Source organism: Equus caballus, chromosome 28 (genome assembly GCF_041296265.1).
Source record: "Equus caballus isolate H_3958 breed thoroughbred chromosome 28, TB-T2T, whole genome shotgun sequence".
Lineage (NCBI taxonomy): Eukaryota > Metazoa > Chordata > Mammalia > Perissodactyla > Equidae > Equus > Equus caballus.
This window is the reverse complement of record NC_091711.1, coordinates 38,469,264-38,495,504: the sequence shown is the minus strand read 5'-3', so window position 1 is coordinate 38,495,504 and position 26,241 is coordinate 38,469,264. Positions and strand designations below refer to the sequence as shown.

General features: G+C 58.1%; 1 protein-coding gene across 1 annotated transcript; it reads right to left on the bottom strand.

Moving 5' to 3' along the window:
• Nucleotides 1–5,591: 5,591 nt before the first annotated feature.
• MCM5 (minichromosome maintenance complex component 5) lies at nucleotides 5,592–24,882 on the bottom strand. The gene is made up of 17 exons (XM_001499894.5): nucleotides 24,757–24,882; nucleotides 24,378–24,552; nucleotides 22,875–23,001; nucleotides 22,666–22,794; nucleotides 20,188–20,360; nucleotides 18,116–18,271; nucleotides 16,372–16,538; nucleotides 15,689–15,860; nucleotides 14,336–14,447; nucleotides 12,980–13,123; nucleotides 12,606–12,671; nucleotides 12,232–12,408; nucleotides 11,536–11,648; nucleotides 9,847–9,975; nucleotides 8,745–8,887; nucleotides 6,720–6,847; nucleotides 5,592–5,841 (listed from the first exon to the last, which is right to left on the bottom strand). Exons 2-17 carry the CDS (start codon nucleotides 24,542–24,544, stop codon nucleotides 5,740–5,742), a joined length of 2,205 nt encoding a protein of 734 aa, XP_001499944.1. The 5' UTR covers nucleotides 24,545–24,552; nucleotides 24,757–24,882; the 3' UTR covers nucleotides 5,592–5,739.
• Nucleotides 24,883–26,241: the final 1,359 nt, after the last annotated feature.

Here is a 26,241-nt window from a genome sequence, read left to right as displayed (position 1 = left end):
TCAATGGTGCAGGAGAGTCAGAGTCCTCAGTTGATCCCACTGCTCTCACGTGCTAGCTGTGTGACCTCAGGGGAGTTACTCAAGCTCTCTGTGCTCAGTTTCCTCCTCTGTGTCATGAGGGTAATAAACCACTAACTCACAGGGTCTTGGGGAGGACTGACTCCTAGAATGTACAAGTACTTAGCACAGGGCCAAGCACACAGCAATGCTCAGTAAGCATGGGCTGACCCCTCACTCGTTCATTCATTCAACAAGCACTGTGCCAGGGAAACAGACTCAACCTACACACAAACTGCCAGGGAGCAGTCTGGGCCTCCCAAACAGACCTGTTCCAGGAAAGCCCTCCAGCCTCTTCTTTAAACTCCCCGCCCATGCCCGTGCCCCAGGCTGCAGCAACAGTGTGTGTGGTGTCACCCGACCACAGCGTCACACGGTTCTGACGGCTGAGTCTGGGCGGTTCCTTCTTCCCCCATCTCTGGAGGAGGATGAAGGCTGGGGACCACCTAGGAGGGCCTCAGCTGGCACGTCTCACTTTAGCGTCCATGAAAACTCAGTACGCAGGCCAAGGGACTGTCTTCATTTCCCTCACTTCCAGTGGTCCTCCAACCCTTCCTGCCCTATGTCACAGGCCCGCCCCCTACCCCCAAATCCATGTGTTGAGGCCCTAACCCCCAGGACCTCAGAATGCGACTGGATTTGGAGACAGGGCCTTTACAGAGGTGCCTAAGGGAAAATGAGGTCACTGGGTGGGCCCTAATCGAGTAGGACTGGTGTCCTTGAAGGAGGTTAGGACGCGAACACGCAGAGGGACAGCATGTGAGGACACAACAAGAAGGCAGCCACATACCAGCCAAGGAGAGGCCTCAGAGAACCAACCCTGCCAGCACCCTGCGCAGACTTCCAAGCTCCAGATCTGGGGAAAGCATGTGTCCAGCGCCCAGGCTGTGGCACTTCCTTACGGTAGCCCAAGCGCTCTAACCCCACTCCCAAGCCCAGAGGGCTCCCAGGCATGTCCACCTGGCCTTTTGCTGAGTTCTGGTGGAAGGTGCTAGTTACCAGACCTCTACTCCCAGCCAATTCCAACAATTCCAACCTCCCACTAAAACAGCTCTGAAGACTCAGAAAATGGAGGAAGGAACGTAAATTGCTTCTTTCGAAGAATTCAGCTTCTAAATGATAACATTCTCCACCAACAACCCTGTGTTGGGATGTCTGAAATGCTCAGTGGGGACAGCTGATGGCTGACCCCAGGGCGGCCACACCCACCAGCCCTGCTGTTTGATTCATAAACAGTAATCTGTGCCCTGAATTTTGAGGCCACTTAGAAATGTTTGTCTTTTATGACTTTCTCAGGACGCTCTCAGAAAACTTCCTGCGCCCTGCCGTCCTGTGCGCTCTAGGAACACAGGCCCTGTCATCCTCACGTCCCTCCTTATGAGGCGGCACTATTATCCCCACTTTATAGATGAGGAAATTAAGGCTCAGAGAGGTGTAGGAAGTGGCCTAAGGCCACAAACTAGAACGTGGCAGAGCCAGGACTGGAACCAGGCTCCATGGCTCTGAGTCCACGCTCTTAACCACTATGTTTATTGCCTCAGATTTTAAGCAAAAGATGCTTATTTCTGAACTCCATATTAGCAAAAGTCGTACTGGAAATCATTGTAATGCACTCTTTGGCCTCCCCACGATGTTTTAAAGCAAGTGTCTACTTTCGCTGATCCGAAGCTTCCATTCACATCATTTGTCGTCAAATAAAACTTCTACATTCACGTTTAAATATACAGGAAAAAGGGTTGTTACAGCACCAAAGATAGAAAACCTTCTCTGGTGAGCTGATATGAGGAATGCTTGTCTTTTGCATTTTTTTAAAATCAGTATTTTTTGTGGTTTGGTCTCTTATCTCAGATAATCCTCACGGCCACCCCTGGCGGGCAGGACTGCTGTCATCCTCTTCTTACAAATGAGCAAAGGCAGGCCAAGAGATAAGGCACTTGCCTGGTGGAGGAGCAGACAGGAGCAGAGCTCCCTGCAGGCAGCAGGCAGCAGGCAGGGGTCAGGAGCGGGGAGGGAGACAATCTGAGCCACACCTGCCGGGCTGCAGAGGCCTGAGGACAGCCCTCCCCACTCCTGCGGAGGGAAGCAGTGCTCTGGCGGCCTCCCTTCCTGCCCGTCCCTTGGTGCAGGCTCGGAGCGTCCCCAGATGCCCCCGGACGCCTGAGTGTTTTCAGGCCCCAGGCCTCTCTGCAGGAAGGCTGGTGCTGCCCCATGAGTTCTAAGCCCCACTGCCGCCCCACCAGCCACAGCCGAGGCAGCCGTCCCTCAGCACTGCGCCAGCCACAGCCATGCCCTCTACCCCAGGGGACAGTGACTATGCCAGGGCAGTTTTCCCTGGGGACAGGCACCTCCTCCAGGCCAGGACTGTCTCTCCCCCAGCGCCCTGCTCAGTGAGGACATGGTGGAGGCGGCGCGGGGTTCAAAGCACAGCGCGTTGGAATCCCGACCCTGCCCTCACTTGCTGTGACACATGCCTCTCTGAGCCTGTTTCTCCATCTGTAAAATGGTGACCACAGCACCAGCACCCAGGACTGCTGGGGGGTTGAGTGCATCCCAGCCCACAAATGTGAGAAGATGGAGTGACCACGGCAGCCCCCCTGATGGGGCACCCGCCATCACTGATGGCCCTCAGGTGGACATGGTCCCTGGAGGAAGACCCCGCTCCACCTCCGAGAGGCAAACCATCACCACAGGGCTGGCGCCCACTCTGCTCTCAACAGCCCAGACACAGGGACAGACAATCAGATCTGCCGTGGACCGGCCAACCCTAGAGAGGAAAGGTGAAGAGGAACCGGAAAAGCCCATAATGCTCTCGGAAGACTGCATTCGAACCAGACCACAGAGCTGTTCTGGAAAGTTCTCCCCCAGAGTATCACAGCAGTGGCAGGCTTTGAACAGGACTGAGTCACAGGCAGGCGGTGGGGAGCTCCTCTCCTCTCCATCTCCCGGACGGTGTGGTGGGAAAGAGCATCGCACAGCTAGAAACTCCTGCTCAGTACACCTGCGGCTCCACACCGACCACGCCAATGCACCAAGCTCTCCAGTTCGTGTTCTTAGAAAGGTCGAATAACCTGACTGTGAATTCCTCACACTTGTCTTCATTTTTATGTGGTGGTGATTTCTAAACACTTCATGTGCTAATAATTTATTAGAATAAAATGTTTAACATTTCTAAATTCATGTTTTCCCTGAGGCTTTATATGTCTACATGTATTTTAAATATCAAATATTTTATTTCACTGATTTTTAATATTGTGAATCCTACCTTTTTAAAACCAAAATATACTCATATTGGTATTTCAATATTTGGCAAAATAATGACCAGAAAACTGGTATTGTTGATTTTCTCCAATATTGCTGTGGCTCATGCTTCCCACCATTCAAAACTCACGACTTTGGGGGAAGAATCGTGTGACCTCCAGCTTACTGATGATAAACGCAAGACGCACACAGATCCATGGAACAGAATAGGGAACCCAGAAATAAATCCGTGCTCATGTCATGAGGTCGATTAACTTACGACAAAGGAGCCAAGACTACACAATGGGGAAAGGACAGTCTCTTCAATAGGTGGCGCTGGGAAAACTGGACAGTTAGCTAAAACTGGACCACTATCTTACACCAAACACAAAAATCAACTCAAAATGGAATAAATACTTGAACTTAAGACTGGATAGCATAAAAATCCTAGAACATAGGTGGTAATCTCCTTAACATTGGTCTCGGAGATGATTTTTTGGATTTGACACCGAAAGCAAAAATCAACAAGTGGGACTACATCAAACTAAAAGGCTGCTGCACAGCCAAGGAAACATCCACAAAATGAGAAGGCAACCTAGACAATGGGAGGAAATCTTTGCAAATCGTCTATCTGACTAGGGATTACTATCCAAAATATATATAGAATTCATACAGCTCAACAGAAAAAAAAAATCTGATTAAAAAATGGGGCAGAAGACATTCCTCCAAAGAAGACATACAGATGGCCAACACGGACATGCAAATCAAAGTCACAATGAGCTATCACCTCACACCTGTTAGAATGGCTATTATAAAAAAAGGTGGAAAAGGGGCTGGCCCCGTGGCCGAGTGGTTAAGTTCACACGCTCCGCTGCAGGCGGCCCAGTGTTTCGTTGGTTCGGATCCTGGGCGCGGACATGGCACTGCTCATCAAACCACGCTGAGGCAGCGTCCCACATGCCACAACCAGAAGGAGCCACAACGAAGAACATACAACTATGTACCGGGGGCTTTGGGGAGAAAAAGCAAAAAACCCAAAATCTTTAAAAAAAAAAAAAAAAAAAAAAAAAAGGCGGAAAAAAACCCAGAAAGAAGTGTTGGCGAGGATGTGGAAAAAAGGGAACCCTTGTGTACTGCTGGTGGGAATGTAAATTGGTGCATCCACTATGGAAGACAGTATGGAAATTCCTCAAAAAATTAAAAATAGAACTACCATATCATCCCAATTCCACTTCTCGGTAATTATCCAAAGAAAATGGAACTGCTCACTGGCAAAGACAGGCACGCCACCTCCACCGCAGCACGATGTACAAGTCAAACATGGCAACAACCTAAGCGCCCGCTGATGGATGAATGCATACAGAAAAGGTGGTCTGTATACACAATGCAATATTATTCAGCCATAAAATAGCAGGAAATCCTGCCATTTACAACACCACGAATGGACCTTGAGGGCATTATGCTAAGTGAACTAAGTCAGACAGAGAAAGACAAACACCACCCGATCTCACTTATATGTAGAACCTAAAAACAAAACCCCCAAACTTACAGAGAACAGAATGCTGGTTGCCAAAGGCGGGGTGGGGACAGGGGAGGGGCAAGGGGGCTCAAAAGGTACAATCTTTCTATACAATCCGTCAGTCGTGGGGACATAACATACAGCACAGCGGCTACAGTTAATAATACTCCACTGGACACTTGAAAGGTGCTGAGAATAGATCTTAAAAGTTCTCATCGCAAGGAAAAAAACATCCAACTACGTGTGGTGACAGATGTCAACCAGACAAAAAAAAGGCCAAGTCAATCACGGCATATCCAGAAAACCCGGCAGACCCAGAGAAGCCGGGGCCTCCGCCAGACCACAGCTCATGGGTGGCCCGCCGGGAGCATACCTGCCTGCCGAGCGCCCTCCTCTGCGCTAAGTCCTGGTGGGAACCCAGGTCCCTGCATCCCACATGCCATCACTCTCACCACCCTGCCCATCCTGCCTGGGCACTGCACCAGCAGCAGCTCACGGATCCCACACATAACCCTGCCAAGCTGGTCCTGGTGTCAGCCCGGTTCGCAGATCAGGAAACAGGCATGGAAAGGTTGGGGGAGTCCAGCCAGTCTGACGCAAGACCTCGGCTCCTGCCCACCCAGCGAGCCTTGGGCAAGAGCCGAGGTGGGCCAAACTCACACCGTTCCGAGCCCTCCGCACACCGCACCCTGCTGGGCAGCTCGTCCTTCCCCCACACCCGCCCTGCCGTGCGGGCAGGATGCGGCGACAGGCCGCCCGGCGCAGAAGCCCACAGACGTGCACACACACCCCGGCTTTATTGCTTCCACAGGCCCAGGGGCACACATGCTGGACGGCGGCAGGCGCGGACGCTGGGGCGAGGCGGCGGCCGCTCGGGCTCCAGGACAGGCGGGCCCTCCGTGCAGCGGCCAGGGCGCGGGCGGCACTCACTTGAGGCGGTACAGGACCTTGCGCTGCAGGCGGTGCTGGATCTCGCCGCGCCGCAGCATCAGCTGCAGCACCTTGTGCACGGCGTGCTCCGGGTATTTCTGCGGACACAAGGCCAGCTGCAGGAGCGTGCCTCCCAGGGGACCCGGGACACCCCGCTCCATGTTAGCTTTCTAAGCCTTCACACTGGTCTCCTGAGACCCGAAGGGCTCACGCTTCCTGAGCGCCTCCTCCGGGCCCGCCCTCTTCAGAGCCTTCGCATACGTTAATTCCCTCCAACAACCCAATGCAGCTGGCACGTAATTATCTCCATTTCACAGGGGAGGAAACTGAGGCACAGAGAGACTAAGTCACTTGCTCAAGGTCACACAGCAATTGATAGAGCTGGGGCTTCAATCAAGTCCATCTAACTAAAACCCAAGCTCCTGACATCCCTAAACCTAAGCCTCAGTCTGCTCACCTACAGAATGGGTGTGGTAAGAAGTACTGCATAAATCCACTCTAAGAATCAAATTGAGATAATGTACGTGAGGGAGCTGAGACCAGAAACTGGGACTGTTCCTGTGATCTTAAGGATAGGTTCTCCATAGCACCTAGACGGCCCCCGCTCCTCTCCATGGGGTCAAGAGGCCCACGCCCAGTGAGCTGGCTCTGTGCCCCCACCCCACAAGCAAAGTGGGGAAAGGATAGATGGATAGGGGTGGGGGAAGCCTGGGTGTGGTTCCACCAGAACGCCAGCCACATGTCTCTCCTCCTAACGGGACAGAAAAGACACTCCTGCCCCGGACTGAAGCAGCCCTGAGGAGAGGAACAAAGGGTGGAGCGGGTCTGGACGGGGGACAGCTGCCCCTTGCCCACCCCAGGCCTGTCTGCTGAGCACAAGACACCGGTGCTGGTGTGTGGGAACCAGGCCATGGGGAGCCAGCAGGAGACCCCGTGCACCCTCCCCTATCCCCCCGCCAGCCCCAGGAAGGCCCACCTGCTTGGTGAAGTCCTGGATGATGCTGTGCTCCGACACCTGGGAGCCAATGGCAAAGCGGCGCTTGAGCTGCTTCTCGATGCGGCTCAGCATCTCCTGGTCCTCCTGGCTGGTGAAGCCCTCCACCCCTGCAGGCGTGAGAAGGGAGACGGGTGGGGACGGGCGCTGGGGATCTCAGCGCCCATGGCGGGAGGCTTGGAGATGGGGCCTCTGACCCAGGGAAGAGCGGCCGGAGCCAGGCTCAGAAGAGACAATAGAGGAAGGAAGGACAAGCATGTGGGGGACAGGGAGGGCCTGGCTGAGGACACAACTGAACAGACCTGGAGTCAGGGGACAAGGTGCACGTGGGGGAGGGACACTGCAGGCAGAGAGGATGGCAGGTGCAAAGACGGGGAGTAGGACCACCGTGACTCATTCAAACCCCAGGGACATGGCTGTGTCCCTAGGGGCCGGGTCCTGAGGGCCCCTGGAGGCCACGGCACAGGAGGCGCTTTGACTGGTGAGAGGAATAGCCTCTGGAGGGCGGAGGAACGTGAGCTGACTTCTGAAAGAAAGCTGCTAACGCATGGACTGCATCCGGCTGGACAGGCAGCAGGGACAACTCCTGGAGGAGCAGATCTCAGACGGAGAGCAGGCGGGGACCCAGCTGTGACCCAGGAGGCGGGCAGTCGCCCTGGAGACCACATCTGTGAGGTGCCCTGAGGAGCCCGGCCAAGCAGGAGGTCATGATTTCAACGACTGCTGAGGGTGGGCCTCCCCTGCTGACCAAGGCCTGCAGCGGCCTTCGTGTCTCAGTTACAGAGGCAGGGACCCCAGTCGGGGAAGCCACTGAGGGGACTTCAAGGTTCCAGGTTGTAATAGGGAGTCTGTAAGGCAAACTCCTATGCAGCCTGCAAGGCCCAACTCAAATTTCACTGCCCAAACCACACTTGTGCTCTGCGCACTCAGCATCCCAGAGGGCCCTCCGTGAGCAAACGTCTCATGTGCCAGGAAGCCCCTCCAGGGCGCAGACTGTCTCCCTGGAGGCTGGGGGACCAGGCCCTACCCATGTCCCCCTCTCCCTCCCCTGGCTCCAGCCACACTGGCCCTGGGTGGTTCCTGCAACATGCCAAGACTGCTCCCTCCTCGGGGACTTGGCACCCAGCCTTCCCTCCACCTACAGTGCTCTCCCCCTGGGAGCCACATTTCCTCATTTCCCGCTGCTCCCTGCTTCATGTCACCTCCTCAGAGAGGCTGCCCCAACCACCCTATGTGGACGCATCCCCCCATCCAATGCGCCTGGCCTGCGAGGCCTCCCCCTGCACTGCTCACTCCCCAAACCTCACCTGTCTGCTTCTGTGCCACCCGTCCCCCTCCATCTAGAGCGAGAGCCCCCGAGGCAGGGCTGTGGGTCTTCGCTCTTACGCCCCCTGCACCGAGCAGGGGCTGGCAAATGCTAAGCACCTGTTAGTGTCTGCTGGGCGGAGGGAGGGATTTGCCCAGGGAGAGCCCGGCACACAACCAGCGCTCTGGGGGGGCCTGTTGACACGCTGTGCCCGAAGGAGGGACACGACCGCGCCGGCCCCGGGGAGGAGAGACCCACGTTCCAGCCGAGCGACCGGAGACCCTGGGCACAGGAAAGTCCTCTTGAGCGTCAGCTTCCCACTCTCTAAGACGGGAAGGACTGAGTGCCCAGCCCAGCTTCTGGGGTCTGCCGTAGGGACGACGAGGGCAGGAGCTCTGGAAGTACTCAGAACGGTTCTGAGCTCAACAAGGAGGCGCACGGAGCACCATTCTTAACCAAGAGTGACACTACAGTCCTCAAAAGTGAAGCGGGCTGAGGGGCCTGTGTCCAAGGACCCAGAGGGAAGCTGCTCTTTCCCATCTGCGAGGAAAACGGCTGGGGGAGAAACAGGGAGAGGGCCTGACTGCCAGGAGGAAGCCCCGAGACGCTCAGCAAAGGCAGAGGAGGAGGCACACGCACTCCAGGCCTGCAGCGCGCCACCCGGCCCACAGGCTCGAGACTGTGTCCCAGCGTCTGCTCACCTGACAGGGTGCCGGACAAGGCGGCATCCAGCGTGGACACCTGGAAGAGCCTCAGAGCCTCCTCCACGTCCGCCTCGGTGGCAAAGGGCTGCAGCTTCATCTTGCTCAGGGCCTCGGCGATGCGCACGATGGCCTCCAGCTGCCTGTGGGGAGCAACAGGCTGCCGGGGCGGCCGCAGCCCACCATCCCTCCCCTGCCCCACCCCACCACAGGGAGGTGCCTGCCCAGCAGGATGACAGAGGAGACTGATGGCTGTCCCCACGGCTCGTCTCCTTTCCCTCCTTAGTAAAGGGACCCCAATTTCTATGCCAGCACCTGGCGCCCAGCTAGGAAACATTTCCCAGGTGCGTCTGGGTGGCTAAGGTGTGGCCCATAAGTGGTAAGTCCAAACGTCATGTGGAAATTTGAGGAAGTGCCTTAAAGGCTGGACTCTTCCTTTCCTTCCTCTCCTGCTACCTGGAATGCGCTGGAATGAAGTTCCAGCAGCCGTCTTGGACGATGAGGACAGGGGCAAGCCCCAAGGAGCCCAGGCTGCTGTCTGAGGAACCATCACTCCGGTCCCAAGCAGCTCCCCTCGGACATTGTTACATAAGAGAGAAATAAACTTGCCGTTTACTTAAGCTACTTGACCTGGGTTTTCCGTTACATACAGCCAAAGCCACTCCTAACTATGCCGTGCTCGAGGCAGGATTCAACCCAGGCAGGTCCAGCCCCCACCACTCCACTGTGTAAACTCACAAGAAGGAGACAAGCTAAGGAAACTGAGGCCCGGAGAAGGAAAGCAATTTCCCTGCGGTCACATAGGGGCACTGGGCGGGGACCCAGGTCTCTTGGTTCCCAGGCCTGGAGCCTTCCCTCACCCTCATGCTTTCCCCCCGTGGCAGAAGCCAGACAGAAATCAGAAAGGAGGGTTCCGGGTTTTCCCAGCCTTAAAGAAACCAAGAATACAGATGAGCAGGGACACTACCGTCTGCACTCCAAAAGGATGACTCCTGCCCAGCAGGTGGCGCCATGGCCTGCTGTGCTGGCGGCAGCCCTGCCCCGGGCACGGGTTCACCCTGCTGCGTGAGGCCAGGATGCCCCAGCCCTGCGGCCCACTCACCGCACGGTGATGGGGATGCTGGAGCGGCGGTCGCTGTCCCTCTCGTGCTGGCGGGCCCCGCTCCGCATGATGACGTAGCGGTTCTTCAGCTTCTCCGCAGCCTCTGCCGACAGCCGGGGGCCACACCTCCTGCAGGATGGGGAGCGGCTGCCGTGAGGGCGGCAAGGAGTCCTGGGGCGCCCACCCTGGCTCCCAGCCCTCTGCCAGCCCGCAGACATGCGCTTTCCCAGCGCTCCACAGCTGCCTGCTTCCCCGTGATGACTCCATCTTAGCGTCATCTGGGCTATGGGCAGGCGCCAGGGAGAGCCACACCAGGAGAGGAAAACAGGCGCCTCTGTCGGCAACCAGGTGGAATGAAGCCAGGCCCTCTGCAGGGGTGAAAATCGTGCCTCATGACTGTCGGATGAGGAGCCGGGCATTGCCCCATACACAGCGCCTAACGATGGCACCGTCACCCAGCCCACGGCCCACTGATGGCAGCCCCAGCACACCTCCACCCCAACACATCCAGGGACGTGATGCACAACAACGCCCACAGGAGGCTCGGCGGAGACTGCTGTCCAGGAGCAGGGGAGCACATCAGACTGTCCCAGGAGGGCGGAGATCTACCCCATCCTGTCCCCTCCATCACCCCACAGCTGACCGACAGTCACTGCTTCAGGGGAGCCTTAGATCACCTCACCCAACCCCCAGCCTGAGGCCAGAGTGAGGCAGGACGCTCCCCAAGGCCACCCGGAACGCTGCATCCAGGGGGGACTAGAATCCAGGGCTCTCAGACTCACACTTGAGGACCTGAGCCTCTGAGGATGAGACCACAGCAAGCTCGGAACCACAAGGAAGACCCAGGAACCGCTGGGCACCACACACCCAGCACCCCGGTGGAGGTGATGAGTTAGGGACCCACACAACTGCAGGCTTCGCCCCCATGGGAAGGACTCGTAATGGGGAGAAGGAGGTAGAGCCAGGATCTGAACCCAGGCACCGGGCCCCAGAGGCTGAGCTTTTAGCCACTGTGCCGAGATGCTTGACAGACACCTCTGCTGTTTCTTATCAGAGCTAAAACCCAAGGGTGGAGAATCCTTGACAAGCGACTTAACCTCTCTTTGCCTCAGCTTCCCCATCTGCAAAGTGGAGTACTAACACCCCAACCTCGCAGGCTCTGGGGGAGGGCCAGAGTTCATTTACACACAGAACACTAGTGACACCCAGCACAGAATAAGTACCACCATCAGCAACCTGTGAGCGGGAAGGAATAAGGGCGCAGCTGCCACGTGCCTAGCGCTGAGCTGGTGCCGACACGCCAAACGATGCTTACAAAACCCCAGAAGGCGTCAACCCAATAGAGCAAAGCTCCGAGGTCAACGGACTCGCTCCAGGTCACAGAGTGGGTGCGGGCGTCACCCAGAGCCCACGGCCAAATTGCCCTGCCTCCCCGCACAGGGGTCAAGCTGGCCTTCAAGACCATCGTCAGCCTATGCCCTCATTTTGGAGATGGGGAAACTGAGGCCGAGAGCCACTGAGTAACCTGGGCAAAGTCAGAAAGTGGCAGAGCAGGGTCAGCAGAACTAAAACCCCAGGAAGGGCCTCATCTCAGGCCTCCTGCGCGAGGAGCAGGCCTGGGGGACGGGTTCTCTCCCACCCCAGGGGAGCCAGACCACCCCACTCCCAGGCGCCTGCATCCAGACTCACGCTCGGCAGTAGGCGATGAACTTCTTCAGCTTGGTCAGGTCGATCTCGCCCTCCACGGCCTGGGTCTGTGTCAGCGCACTCACGTGCAGAGTGATGACGTGTTTGGCCAGCATCTGGGGGCAGAGGGGACACTGGGTCAGCCTGCAGGCCCTCCCGAGCCTGGGTCCCAACACACGGGTTGAGTAGTCAGGGAGGGAAGAGCTGGCAGAGGTGGAACTAACGGAAAAGACGAGGCCCCCTCTTTCCTTTTAGCTGATACGACAAAATCCCAGAGCAGCCAGAGCCTTCTCTGGCACAGGGAGCGGCTGCCCGAGACCCGCCCTCCACAGGAGGCAGGGCAGAGCAGCAGGGACGGGGGGAGCCCCGCCATCACCAAGGCCAGGAGCCGGGGGGGCCTCAGACCTCCACGCTGGACGTTCCCAAGACGGCAGTTCTACTACTTGCAACCAAGGTCAACTCCGCCGTTTCATATATAAGGGACTGAGGCCCACGGAGAGAGGGGCTCACCCCAAATCACACTGTGTATCCCTCACAGGAGGAACCCAGACCCCTGGTTCAGTGCTCTCTGGGGTCCACAACCACCGCCTCCTCGGCTGCCCACTTACGGGCTGGACCTAATGGTCTGGACTTCAGGCCAAGCCTCTCGTTCACCCTCCCTCAGAACCGTGGGCCTGGCTGGAGTCCAGCCCTACGCACCACATCCCTCTCCTCGTTGTGCTCGTCCTTGACGATGAAGATCATGTCGAAGCGGGACAGGATGGTGGGCATGAAGTCAATGTTGTCCTCCCCCTTCGTCTCATCCCAGCGGCCAAACACGGAGTTGGCAGCAGCCAGGACAGAGCAGCGGGAGTTGAGGGTGGTAGTGATCCCGGCCTGAGGAGGAGTGGGAGGAGGAGACCATGCAGAACCCCAGGACACACTCACACACGCCACTCCAGGGCTGCTGCTGCCGCCAGCAGAGGCCGGAGCAAATGGACTGGGCGCGGCCACTGGGAGCAGCCTGAGGATGGGGCCCCTGCCTCCCCTCCCGGCACCCTGGCACCATGGGCTCACCAGGGAGGGCCGCTCACCTTGGCGATAGAGATGGTCTGCTGCTCCATGGCCTCGTGGATGGCCACACGGTCGTCTTCTCGCATCTCCACGGGGGAGAGAAACGTCCATCAGACCCAGGTGCAGGGGACGGGAGCAGTACAGTTCCCAGGCCCCACTCCACGCCAGGCCGACGGCAGAGACCGGGTCACTTCTCATCACAGTGACAACATCGGGGTTCAGCCCCTCTCTCCCCACTCCGGGAGAAGTTAAGCTACTTCCCAAAGTCACTCTGTAGTGACAGGCCTGGGGACTCAACATGAGCCTCCAAGTCGGAGGCAATGTCTGCTGTCCGAGCACAGAGGGCCACAGCCCAGCCACACCACCACCAGGAGCCCCCAGCTTTCAGCCTCACCTTGTCAAATTCGTCGATGCAGACGACGCCGCCATCGGCCAGGACCATGGCCCCGCCCTCCATGATGAAGTTGCGGGACGAGGGGTCCCTCATCACCGAGGCTGTCAGGCCCGCCGCACTGCTGCCTTTCCCAGACGTGTATACCTGGGGGCGGGGACGGGGCCAGTGTCAGGACCCCACACAGCTCCAGCTCCTCGCTCTGACCCAAGTCAAGGGGTCCAGAGAGCTGTGGTTCACCTAAGGTCACAAAGCTGGCTACAGAGCACAGAACAGATCTCAGGGCTCCTCCCTCCAGATGGGGAGGCCGCCCCAGCCCGGCCTAGAGGCTCTCCCCGGGGGGGCGTTCCCAGGCATCGCTCAGCGGAGCTCCGGGAAGCAGCTCTTAGGGGCCCAGCTCACAGAGGAGCAAACTGAGGCCCAGGGGCCAGGTGGCCCTAGGGCTAGGATGACTCCCGACTCCCAGGAAAAGGCTTCCCCACCCGAGTCCCCTGTCATCTTGTATAGACAGCGTGCCACATGCTGCCACCGAGGCCTAGAAGTGTGGCAAATCCTAACTGAGCTGTGCTCAAGCGTAAAAGACACACGGGTTTCCAATTTAGTGCTAAAAAGAATGTTAAGTATCTCACTAATATTTTTCTATATTAAGCTACACGCTGAAATAATATTTGAGATATACTGAGTTAAATGAATATTACTAGGATGAAGTTATTAACCTTTTACAACTTTAATGCAGCTACTACAAATTTCTAAACTACACATGTGGCTCACGATGTCACAGGACATTGGCTCACTTCCTCTCTCTCCAGAGACCACCTCCCACCTGCACATCCCTCACCCCGCTCCGATGCCCCAGACCCCCTTACCACAGCACAGAGGACCCAGCCCACGGACACGTGGGTTCCAATCCCCGTGCTGCACTTACTGGCTGTGGGCCCTCGGGCAAGACACCTAGCTACTCCGTACCCATCTCCTCATCCCTGAACGGGCCACAGCACCCCCGCACAGAGCTGAGCCTGAAATGAGAGACTGCACGCAAAGACTTCATGCAGCGCCCAGCCGCGAGCTTCCCTGCAACTGTCGTCACTATTATGACTAGGCAGATGGGTAAACTGAGGCTCAGAATTAGGTGACCTGCTTAAGGTCCGCAGCCAACTACTGGCCAGCTGGGACCCCAGCCCACCCTGCCTCAGGGCAGCGCTCCGCCCGCCACCCCAAACCTGAACACACCCGTCACTTCCCTTCCTCTGGGCCACCTGACCACAGCCGAGAGGACTGAGAAAGAGATCCCGGGTGGCCTGCCCTGCGGCCACCTGCCCTGCTGGGGCAGCAAGGAGAACAGCCCGTCCGGGCACTCACCCCAATGGGAGAGCACTTCTCCACAAACTTCAGCAGCTGGGACTTGGCCGTCCCCGGGTCCCCCAGCATCAGCAGGTTAATGTCTCCTCGGCGAGTGAGTCCGTCAGGGAGCCTGGGGGAGGACGGGCAGGTGGTGAGGGGTAAGAATCCACGAAGGGCTGGGACTCAGGCTGGTCACAATGCAGGCTGGTCGTCAGCCCCCCCCAACCTGTCACGAGCCTCCAGGCAGGCGGGAAGGCAGGGGCTCTGGGCTGAGACTCATGTTCACAGCCAGCTAAGGATGGGGACATGGCCTGCCGCCCAGGGAGGGGAGGGTCAAAGGAAACGGCACTTAGGCTGGGCTGCGGCACACAGTGAGCATCTGAACGTCCCTTGCAGCTGGAAGAGCGGGAGCCACCAGCAGACTACGTACAGTACAGTGGAACAGGCACCACGGGACAAGCTCCTGGCCCTCCAAGTGCCTGTGACCAAGTCCCTTTAGCTCTCGGTGCCTCAATTTCCTCATCTATAAAATGGGCAGGGGCCAGCTCCGTGGCACAGTGGTTAAGTTCACATGCTCCACTTTAGCGGCCCAGGTTCACAGGTTCAGATTCCAGACATGAACCTACACCATTCGTCAGCCATGCTGTGGTGACATCCCACATATGAAGTGGCGAAGACTGGCACAGATGTTAGCTCAGAGCTAATCTTCCTCAGCAAAAAAAGAGGAAGATTGGCAACAGATGTTAGTTTAGGGCTAATCTTCCTCAGCAAAAAAAAAAAAGTGGGGAGGCTTGATGGTAACTTTCTCACAGAGTTAATTTGAGCACTGACTGGGTTTCAGACACATGAAAGCACTTACCAGAAGCCCTGGCGCATGGTAAGAGCTCAGTAAATAACAGCTGCTGATAATATTTATTACTTTCTACACCTCTATTATTTTATCGTTTCAGAAGGACATATGACGTCCTTTGAAAGTCAGGTTTTTCACCTGTCTTATTCACGTGGAACCTTGGGTTCAGAGATGTCTCTCGTCCAAGGTCACACAATAAATAAGTGGCACAGCAGAGACTGAATCTCGGTCCCTGCTCCGAGCCCAGAGCTCTCCCCACTGCACCTGCCAGGTACGCCCAAGGCCACCCCCGAGCCAGGGTCGGGGGACCTCTCTGAGTCAAGAGCATGGACCGGCCACCAGCCAGCTCACAGCAAGTCCAGGAGCTGGGAAAGGTGCCTGGGAGTAGCAGGCAGGGTGGAGGGTCCTGGGAACACGGAAAGAGCATTCCAGTCCTGACCATCAGGCGCTGTTGTCCTATGGGCCAAGTCACCCATCCTCTCCCCAGACGCGGGGGCGGGGGGAGTGTGCTGCATCCCCACCTCTTGCGGGAACCCCCAAAGAGCAGGCAGGCGATGGCCTTCTTCATGTCTGTGCCCCCGAAGATGGAGGGGGCGATGCTCTTGGAGATGACCTCGTAGACGTTGGGGAGGGTGGCCAGGCGCCGGAACTCCTCCTCCTCCTGCGGGGTCACGGCACCGGCAAAGCTGCGGCCTGGGTGGGCAGGGGGGGAAGGTGCATGAGCGCTGTGTGAGTGAGCACGCGCTGCAGCCCCCGGCCCGGCCTGGTCCTGGCTCAGGGCCTCCCAGGCGGCAGGGCCCTGAGAGCCAGGGCAGCACAAGCGTCGGTCTGAGCCAACAGAGACCCCAGTCCTCCCCTCAGGAGGGACCTGTGTGCTCCAGGCCCAGTGAGTCAGGGGAAGAGCAGTGCGTGGGGGTGGGGGTCTGAGGAGCCGGAGGCCAGACGGTGGATGCCCTCGGGGACCACAGGGAAGTGTCCATCGTGCCGGGGGGTGGAGCACCCTCGCAGCCGAGGAGTTACGACACCAGTCACCTGGCTGCTATGCAGCACACGGCACTTAGGGGCCAGGGTGGGGACGATGGGGCCAGGGTGGGGACGATGAGACCAGGGCGGAGGCCCTACAGTAACCCAGGGGAAGGATGACGGGGCTCGGCTCCGGTGCAGCACAGCCTCTTGACCAGGCCAGGCCTCAAAGCCAACTCACCAGAGCCGTCTGTGTCCACCTGGATGCCCAGGACACGGATGTAGGAGCTCCGGATGCCCACGCCCACCCTGTCTCGGCCCCTGCTGGAGGTCAGGCCAAACTTCTTGATGGAGTAGATGCCCATGATGGTGACCCTGTTCCCAGGGACGACCTTGTCACACAGGTACCTGAGAGGACAGGGAGGAAGGAGAAAAGGTGAGAGCCCGATGGGGACAGCATACCCTTGACTCCAGCCACCTCGTCACACTCATGGACCCCTCAGCATTTCCCCCAGAGGCCTCACGCCCTGAGCCTGCTCCAGACCACTCCATCCCCACAAGGCCCAGACAACGGGTCCCCCTCCCTCATCACAACGCACCCCACACTTGGGTGGCTCAGCTGCCCGGAGGATGGTGCTGCCGGTCCTAGGTCATGGCGGTAGCCCGACCCTTCCACTGCCATCAAGAGCTCGTTTGTTATGTTGGCCGGGGTCAGAGGGCTGGCCCACCCCAGCCCTTCAGAAACCCCATCTGCATCTTATCTTAGCTGCTGCCATCTCAGGGAAGCATTGCTCCTCCTGCCCTCCCAGCCTCCCTGCGAGGGCCACTCCCCAGCTGCCTCTTCATGGGTCCATGAGTTCAGCCAAGTCATTTTGCCTCTGGCCTTTCATTTCCTCTTTTAAAAAATAAGATCTTGAAACAAGAAGTCTCCAGGTCCCACCAGCAAGAACGAGTGTGGCGTGGAGGGGACACTGGGTCACGTGTCTGCACTCTGACACACAGAAGCTGTGCGACCTCAAAGACGTCACTGCACCTCTCTGAGCCTGGGGAAGACAATAAAGTGATCTGACCTGTCTCGACTTTTCATGGGATCAAGTGAGGTAACAGACACCAAAGTGCTTTCCACATCAGAAAGAGTCACGTCCCATAAAGGCCCATCTCGGCCATGTTAATGTTCTATGAGAGGATTCCACGACTCCTCTCTCCCCACACCCCACTGCCTAAGCTTTGCGGATTGCAGAGCACTTGGAGAATAATCTAACATACACCAAACATTAGTTTGTATTGAGGAACTGTGTTCAACACTTAACACACATCTTAAAATTTAATCTCACAGCAGCCAATAAGAGATGAAGGACTGTCTTTGTCCCCATTTTACTGATAAGGAACTGCGGCTCAGCAACTCATGTAATTGCTCAGCAATTCATGTAATCGCTCAGCAATCTGACTTCTACACGTTCTACTGCCACTGACGAAGCTGTGGAAAGCCGTGTTATCTGCTCCTCAGAGAAATGCACACGCACAGAACACCTGCATGCAATGCGAGAGCATGCAGGCCAAGGTTCAGAACCCTGGTCAACATCTCCAAGCTCCTCCCAGGCCAGTGGAGGGCACAGCCCCAGCCCAGCGCCCTCTCCCCATTTCCACTCGCTCAGCAAAATCCAAGGAGGAATCTGAACAGGAAGACTAGGGCGGGACGGGGCGTCAGGCGGGAAGGGGCTCTCCCAGCAGCTGGCTCTCCAGCTCTGCCACTTGGGGCCTTCTGGGCCTAAGAGGGCTGGAGAGACTCTCCCAGAAGAACAGAGGCTGGAGGCCCAGCTCCTCCACTGAGTCAGTTACACGTCCTTACCCACAAAATAGGGGCTGCGTGCCCTGCACATCATGGGAGTCGGGATGAGAGCAAGCGTTCCGGGAACAGCCACTCTCTCCCCCCACCACGCTGGATGGTCCAGAGCTGGGCACACGGCCCTCACCCCTGCCCTCACCGGTCGCAGTAGAGCTGCATGTGTCTGGGCATCTCGCCGTGGGGCACGGCGTCCGGCAGCTCCTGCAGCTTCAGGGTCTGGAAGTCCACGCACTTGCACTTGTCCGGCATGATGAAGTACGGGTCCAGGGGGCACTTGGGGCGCCCGGCCTGATCCCTGTATGGGGGGAGGAGACAGGGTCACTGGAGAACCCCAAACCCAGGGGGCCCATCCCAGGAGCCAGCGACAGGACGTGGCCAGCAGTGAGTTCAGAGTCTCCGGGACCAGCTGGGAGAGGAGGGCAGCCCTGTGCGGGACCACACGCTGGATCAGGACGGGAGACCTGCTCCGGGCCTGGCTCTTCCATGAACTTGCCAGGAGGCAGAGAAGTCACACAACCAGCCCCTTCGCAGGGCCTCAGTGTCCCCAGAGGTAAAGGGGCCAGATTGCCAGCAACTGTATGAAACCCCCACTCAAACCCCAGGATCTCTGGGGAGGTCTGGGCACTTCGGGACCCTTCTCAGGGTCAAGGCCTCTACAAACCTCTACATCTACATAATGACATTATTATCCAACTATTACAGCAAAGCACCTACTACGTGCACTATCCCAGGTGCCGAGGGCACAGCAGTGAACTAAAGTCCTTGCTCTCACGGAACTCAAGTTCTAGGCAGGGGACTGAGAAACCAAACCCGCAAATAACCACATGACAGAACAGGGCCTCGCCGTCAAGGAGGCAGAGAAGGGGGTGAGCGGGTGCGGCACCAAGCATGAGATGGAGGGTCGGCGCCGGCACCTCTGTGAGCTGCTGCCTGAGGAGAAAGCTGGCGGAAGACCGGAGGCCTCAGACAGTAGAGCAGGGAGGAAGAATGTTCTGAGCCGAGGAACGAGCAAGTTCCAAGAGCCTGTGACTGGAGTGTGCTTAGTGTATCCAGGAATAGGAGGGGGCAGCGAGGCTGGTCTAGAGGGAGCCGGGAGCAGCCCGCGGAGGGCAGCGCAGGCCGCAACAGGACTGGACTTTGGGTGAGGTGGGACGACTGGATGGGCTGCAGTGGAAAGGGTCACCTGGCTGCTGGGTGGAGGGCAGATGGGGGTGAGGGAGGAGGGGTCTGCATCGTTCCAGGGGAATGACAACAGCATGGAGCAAAGCAGACACGCCGAAGGAGGGAAGAAATGGTCCGATTCTCTACACAGAAACCGCAAGGCAGAGCCGAAAGGATGCAAGAGGGAAAGGAACATTATGAGACCAAGGATTTGGGCCCCAACACTGAAAATGATGGCATTTCATTTACAGTGGCAGTGGTGAGGGTGGGGCGGGGAGGGGCACGGAGGAGGGGTAGATCCGGGGATGGGACGGAATCAGTTCAGTGGGACGCATTCAAGTCTGCAAGGCCCATCAGACACCCTTGCGGGCGTCTGCAGGCAGCCAGATCTGAGTCCAGAGTTCAGTGGAAACCCACATTCAAACATCCTCTGCACATGGACAGTGCTGAAGCCTGAGATCACGAGGAGGGAGTGCAGAACAGAGAAGTGTGGCTGAGCCCTGGGGCCCCACAAGCAGCAGAGCAGAGGGTCAGGATGCTGGGCAGGAAGCGACAGAGGAGGACAAGAGGCAGCCAGCGAGGGCGGGGCTCCAGAGCAGCGGCAGCAGGCCTGGCCTGTAAGGGGCCAGATAGTAAACATTTCTGGTTTTGAGGGCAGAGGCCAGCCTGTGTAGCGCTAAGGCGGTCATGGGCAATATGTAAATGAACCAGCATGGCCCTGTTCCCGGGCCCTCTGGATCTGGCCCAGCAAGTCAGTTTGCTTTAGAAGACTCCAGATAGACCCATTCCCCTGAACTGCTGTTCCCTCCCAACCCTGGGTTCCCTGCAAAGGTCATCTAGGCGCCCAGTTGGGGCAGAACTCCCCAGTGTAGAGGGACAGCACAACGGGTCACAGCCCTGAGCCCCAGGGCACCAGCTCCGTGCCTCTCCCAATGGTACACCCTGGCCCCGGCCCTCCCGCTGCAGGTAGTGCCTCTTGCATCCTCATCCTGCTCGTCTCCACCCAGCTGTCACCTCCCGTGGCCCCTCGGGGCGCTCAGGCCCACTCACGAGTTGCACTTCCTGGGCAGGGCGTAGCCCTCCAGGCCGGGGCGCATGGCAATGTTGGTGAGGGTGCTGCGGCACGAGCGGCACTGGATGGAGATGCGGGTGGCCTTGGCGCGGACCCCAGACGCCGCAATGATGATGCCCGGGATCTTCACCAGGTGCGACATCATGTCCGACTGCAACAGAGCATGGGGAGGGTGGCTAGTAAAGGGAGCTGGGGACCCCGAGACTACGTACAAAGATCTGTTTTAACACCTACTGAAGGATTTAGCGATAAAATGGTTAAGTCTGTAATTGACTTTAAAATACTTCAGCAAAAAAAAAAAGGAGAAAGCAAATAAGGCAAAGTGTTAACCACTGTTAAATCCAGGTATATGGGATTCAGCACTCTATTCTCTCCACTTTCATGCATGTAATTTCTTATAATAAAAACCAAAAAAAACAAGAGAAGTTCCTTTCACCGTCTTTTCTTCCCACTCCCAGCAGGTTTTCAGGGACAGACAGGCAGGCCACTGGTTCGTGCTGATGCCCCCTTGGAAGCCCGGGAGACGAGGAGGGGAGAAGGAAGAGGGAACAGAGGAAGGAGGCCGGCCCGCCTCTGGGAACTGAGGCCAGAGCCACCTGTGCCTGCCGCGGCCCGGGGCCACCGGAACTGTCGGGAAACCACGGAGCAGGCTTTCTGGAAAGCAATCGACAAAGCTGCGGTATCCTGCACTCCCGAATCCCAGCGTTGGAAAGGACGAGGTTGCCTTAGCCCCTCTGAGCAGTCCCTGATGAGCGAACCTTCTAGAAAGGGCTCCTCCTCTATTACAGGAACCCATCACCCGAACCAGCTATTCACTGCGTTCTCCAATGAGTCTGAGACTCGGAGGCTTGTCCCTGGGTGGGGCTGAGGCTCGCCTCTGGTGAAACAGCTGCCCCCACACAAGTCCAATGCCACCTCCACGGACAAGAAAAACATGTGACACTCAGTTTGGTTCCAAACATGGTCCCAGAGCCCCTCCCTGGTGCTGGGAATACAGAGATGAAGCCTCCAGAGTCCACAGCCTCGAGTCCACAGCGCGGCGTCTGGGACAGGCCTCCCACCGTGCTAACCAAGGCAGGCCTGATAGGGTGCGGGGCCTGGAGCGAGGACCAGAGCACAGCCCTCTGGGTGCAGCGCACGGTGGAGGGGAGTGATGTTAGCTGAGTGGGTGCCATCTGGGCAGCACCGTAGTGTTCACAGCACAGCCACGTGCATCATTTCATCTCATTCGCACAACCTTACGACAGAACCACCACCGTCATCCCCGTCACTCACTGCTTCCTGGCTTCCACTCTGCCTGTTTCACAAGTTCTCCTTCCACACAGCAGCCCAAGATCTTTCAAAAATACAATCAGCCCGTTCTCCTACTTAGACCTCCACTGGTTTCCTACTGTGCTTCGAGGAAAATCTAAGCTCCCTTCCACAGCTGGAGAGGCCCTGGCCTGGCCTCCGCCCCCTCCCTCCTTCCTTCCCCAAGCCTCACTCCTTGGGGTCGGCCACGCTGGCTTCTGCCTGTCCCTTGAAACATCCCCCAGTGCCTCTGCACCTGCTCCTCCTTGAGCCTGGAGTGCTCCTCTCGCAGGCTGTCACACAGCTGGCGTTCGCTCCAACATTACTTCCTCAGAGGCCTTCTCCCACCTCCCTCGGCCACTGTCACGTTGCCCCCACTTTCTTTTCTTTTCTCCGTGATGCGCCTCACCGTACCTGAAACCATCTCAATGCTCCTTGTCCGTTTCTCCCCCTGTAAGCTCAATGGGGACAAGTGGCCCTTTACACTGAGGGTCTCGCCCAGCTCCTGGAGCATAAGAGCCACTCCGGAAGTATGTGTAGAATAAAACAGATAAAGGACTGGACGACAGCCTGGCTCTGCCAACCTCCCCTGCTTCCTCATCGCTCTGCAGCCACGCTAGCTGCCTTTCAACACGGCCTTGAACTTGCTGCCCTCCTCACCTCTCAGGCTATGCACTAGCCATACCTGCCCCCCGACCTCCCCAGAATGCTCTCCCTGAGCTGTGTGCATGCTGCTCGTTCTCAACCTCAGATCTCCACGCGGGTGTCACCTCCTCAAGGATGCCATCTGTCATTTCAGAAGGGCCCCCACACGTTCTCATCACCCTCTCGATTTCTTCCATCGCACTTACAATCTTCCAAAACTATCTTGGGCGACGCTGACTGGTTTACTCATTCTCCCCCCAGTGGCCAGAAGCTCCTCCAGGACAGGAGCTTGTCCTTCAGTTCACTGTTGTTTCTCCAGGAGCCAAATCAATATCTCACCCCCAGGAGCTCAGTAAACACTTGTCCAATGAGTCAATTTTACAGAGAAGGAAATAGGCTCAGAAAGGTCGAGTGAGTGGCTCGGGATCACACAGCTGGCACCCAGGTGTGCCAGTCTCCAAAGGTCCTCTGCACCATGCAGCTGCCCCCGCACCCTCCGACCGGCCTCTAAGTGGACCCACCTTCAGGCTCCGAATGTTGGCCGGGCTGGCATCCGACCTGAGCATGACCTGGATGTCCTGGAGCACCTCCTCGCCACTGGGCCGGGGCCGAGTCACCTCATCAGCCACCTCCTTGGCAGCTTCCTCCAGCTAGAGAGGAGGAAGGGGACAGGCCGTTAATGATCAGAGCAAGACCAGCCCTGGGGGCTCACGGACAGGGTCCCACTCACCAGCTGCAAGTGCTCAGCCGGCTGCTTGTACAAGTAGTCGGCCAGATCCTCATCGAAGCTGGCCAGGTCCTCCATCTCCACCTCGATCCAGTACTCCCCCAGATTGTAATGCCGCTTGAGTTCATCCCTGGAGGGGGCAGGGGGCGGGGTGGGGGCGGGGAAGGGTGCAGAGACCAACGCTGCCTGAGGTGCACCTGCACCCCGAATGTGCCCACACAGTGGCCACCACGGCCCCCCACTCCTCTCAAACACACATCGCATCCCAGGGGGCTCTGTTATTTGATGCTGCAGAGGTCCCCCACTGCCACCAGAGCCATCCTCACAGAAGCGGTCCAGGAGGCAGGCAGAGAATGTTTCATGGCTCAAAGACAGGGTTCCGCGCACAGATCAGCTTGGGAATCTCTCACAGCAAACCGGCTCTTCCACTACAGGACTCCCGGAGCCTTTAACTCTCTCGGGGACGAACAAGGCACCCAAATCGAACTTGGAGACTGAAGGCAGCAGAGACCGTGTCTGTAGATCCTTTTTACAGAGCATCCCATGGGACTACTGTCCCAAAGTCACATCTGGGGACGAGTGACCTACGCAGGGGCTGCTCCTCAGCTGCATCCCCTCCTACCTTACGTCGGGGAGCCCCTTGCTATCACAGGCCACCCCACACCTCTGCCCAGGCACACAACCGCTCCCCTCTGGAATGCCTCCCTCACCTGAACTCTTCTATCTGCTCAAGGGTCACCCGAACTTGGGCTCCCCTGGAAGCCCTCCCTAACTCCTCTCTTACATTCCTCCTTTGAAGGGACTAACAGCCTGTAATCTCTTTGTTGGTCTCTATGCCTCACTCCTGCTGACGTGTGCGCTTCTTGAGGGCAAGGTGGTATGAATCTTTTCATCTTTGCACCTCAACACCCAGCACGGTGTCTGACACATGGGTGGTCCACGTCAGCGGGTGCATGACTAAGCAGAGGCGGGAGCAGCTGTGCCCATTTTACTGACAAAGGAACAGAGGCCCAGGGGGACTTAGAAGTCACCTTAGAGGGTCCCTCAGAAGTCACCGGATAATAACCAGTCAGCCCCAAGGCTGGACCTGCAAACTCACTTTCTCCGCATCAGAAGGGCTTAGGAGGATTGGGCATGTGTCACAGGTTGTACGCTGACCCGAAAGCAGGACCTTCCCAGCGCATTCAGCCCCATAGCCTGGCACCTGGAACAGTGCCTGGCCTGGCACAAGCAGCAGGTGCTGAACCCACAGAAGTTACAAGATCGGGATCCGGGAACGATCCATCCTACCTACCACCTTCCCCTCTGGCACCCGCAGTGAACTTGAGCTTACAAGGCATCACGGACATGACATGCACGGACAGCAAGAAGTAAAGCAACAGGTCCGGAAAAGGAACCAAAAGGGCCCAGTGGCTCTGGCTGACTTCTTAGCAGCCCGCCCAACAGGTGACTCGCTCAAACGTCAACCCCAGGGACACAACGTGCAACGCACAGCCGCGGGCGCACCTGTACTTGAAAGTGAAGCCGGTGCGGTCGGTGCCCACGCGGTACTGCCGCAGGAACTCCTTGAAGCGCCTCTGTAGCTGCGACTTGCGGGCCTGCCCGTCGTCGGCCGCCGCGTCGCCCCCGAAGCTGTCGCTGTAGAAGATGCCGGGGTCGTCGAAGCCCGACATGACCGCACCTGGCGCGGGGACAGAGTGCTGCAGCGGGCGCGCGGCCTCCCTGCGTTGCGACGCCGGCTCCTCGGCCACTGGCGCTCCCCCGACGCGACCCCAGGTCTCCCAGGAGCAACCCCGCCCGCCCCGACCGCGCCCCCAAACGCAGGGCCCGCCGACCCCCGCGAGGCGGCCCCGGGGTCCCCGCCGCCCGGGCGCCGCGGCCTCACCTATCCCTTCTCTCACTCCGCCGCCCCGCGCTCCGCCGCCGACTTTCGCGGGAAAAGCGAGACTCCGCCTCCGCCAGCCGCGGCCGCCGCGCCCTCATTGGTTCACCAGGGCTCCGCAGCCAGCGATTGGATCGCTCTGCACCGGCGAGCCCCGCCTCCCGGGCGCGGCCGCCGAAGCGGATTGGCTGCGGGGCGCCTGACGTCATCCAGACCTCCTTCCGGGCTCCATTTTGTAGGCCGGACAGTTTGGCGCGAAACTTCTGAAGGGGGAGGAGGCGGCGACGCGGGGTGAGGCGGGGCGGGCGCAAAGATGGCGGCGGGGCGGGCCGGGAACCCTACTAAAAGTCTCCTGAGACAGCGGCCCCTTTCCGAGCCTGGGGTGCAAGCACTTGGGGTTCCGAAGCCGTAGGTCCGCGAGCAGCGCGCGCAGGCGCAGTGTGGGCCCGCGCCGCTACACACCCGCCCGCCCCCGCCCGGGTCCTCTCCCGGTCCCATGCTCTCCCGAAACACCGAGGTTTGTCGGAAAAAAGTCACTTCGGGTCTCCCTAACAGCTCTGGGCGTTAAACTCATCCCAGACTTGGGACTCAAGGGATGTCTTCTTAGACCCAAGTACTGGTTGTTTTTTTTAATTGTAGCAGAGTTTTCATTATTTGGCAGTGCCTAAAATTTGTGAAAGTTCACGGCCGGATCCCCAAGCTACCTTGAAAAACGGGAAGATTTGGCGAAACGACGCGTTCACTCCCCTGCCCACCCCCAAAGGAGCCGGAAAGGGCGTTTTATTCTTTGCCACGTGCACACGTAGCTTTCGCGGTTCGAAATGCGTGTGTTTGCAGCGTGTGAAGACGGTCTCAAGTGCGCTCGAACCTGGCTCTGCTCCTCTTCCTCCTCTTCTCGTCTTCCTCTCTGGGTGGTGGCTTAGATGAAACCCAGCCTACTTACAGCCGCTACACTTTCCGCAGTAGGCGCAGAACCCACATTATGGGGCCGTTTCCCGCCCCTTCCTTCCTTCCTTCCTTTGTCACCACCAACAATGAGCCGGGCCCCTGGGCTCCGCCACGTGGAGTCTCCCGGAGCTTTTCCACGATCGGGTTCCAGACTCCTGCCAGGTGTCCAGAATCAGAACCTCTGGGGCAGCCCGAATCCCGGAGTGCCCCCCATGCCACATCGCCGGGGTCTGGTGGCCCCGGGCCTCCCGCCTGCCGTGGGAGGCGGGCGTCTTGTTCTCTTTGCCAGTGAACAGAAACTTGAGGTGACGCCCAAGGTTCCAGACCTAGTGATGGAGCTGAGTCTGGGGCAGAGGACTTCTGACTCCCAGTCCTTGCATCCCAGCCATATAAGGAAGGCCTGTGTCCCCTGGCGTCCCACCTGCACCTTCAGGGAGGGGTTCTCACTTTCCTGGAGTGGCAGGCGGCATATGTAGTATTTCGGTGGCTTTGTGACTTCCTGGGCTTTTAAGGCTTGAATTTTAGGGTTGGGCAGACCTG

What these genes read in the sequence shown, in the direction of transcription:
- MCM5 (XM_001499894.5), bottom strand. Translation starts at nt 24,544, where the DNA reads ATGTCGGGCTTCGACGACCCCGGCATCTTCTACAGCGACAGCTTCGGG. An exon ending in AGAAGTGCTCTCCCATTGGG is followed by an intron (nt 13,124 to 14,335) that starts GTGAGTGCCCGG and finishes CCCCGCCCCCAG; the next exon opens with GTATACACGTCTGGGAAAGG. An exon ending in AGCATCCCCATCACCGTGCG is followed by an intron (nt 8,888 to 9,846) that starts GTGAGTGGGCCG and finishes TGCTCCCCACAG; the next exon opens with GCAGCTGGAGGCCATCGTGC.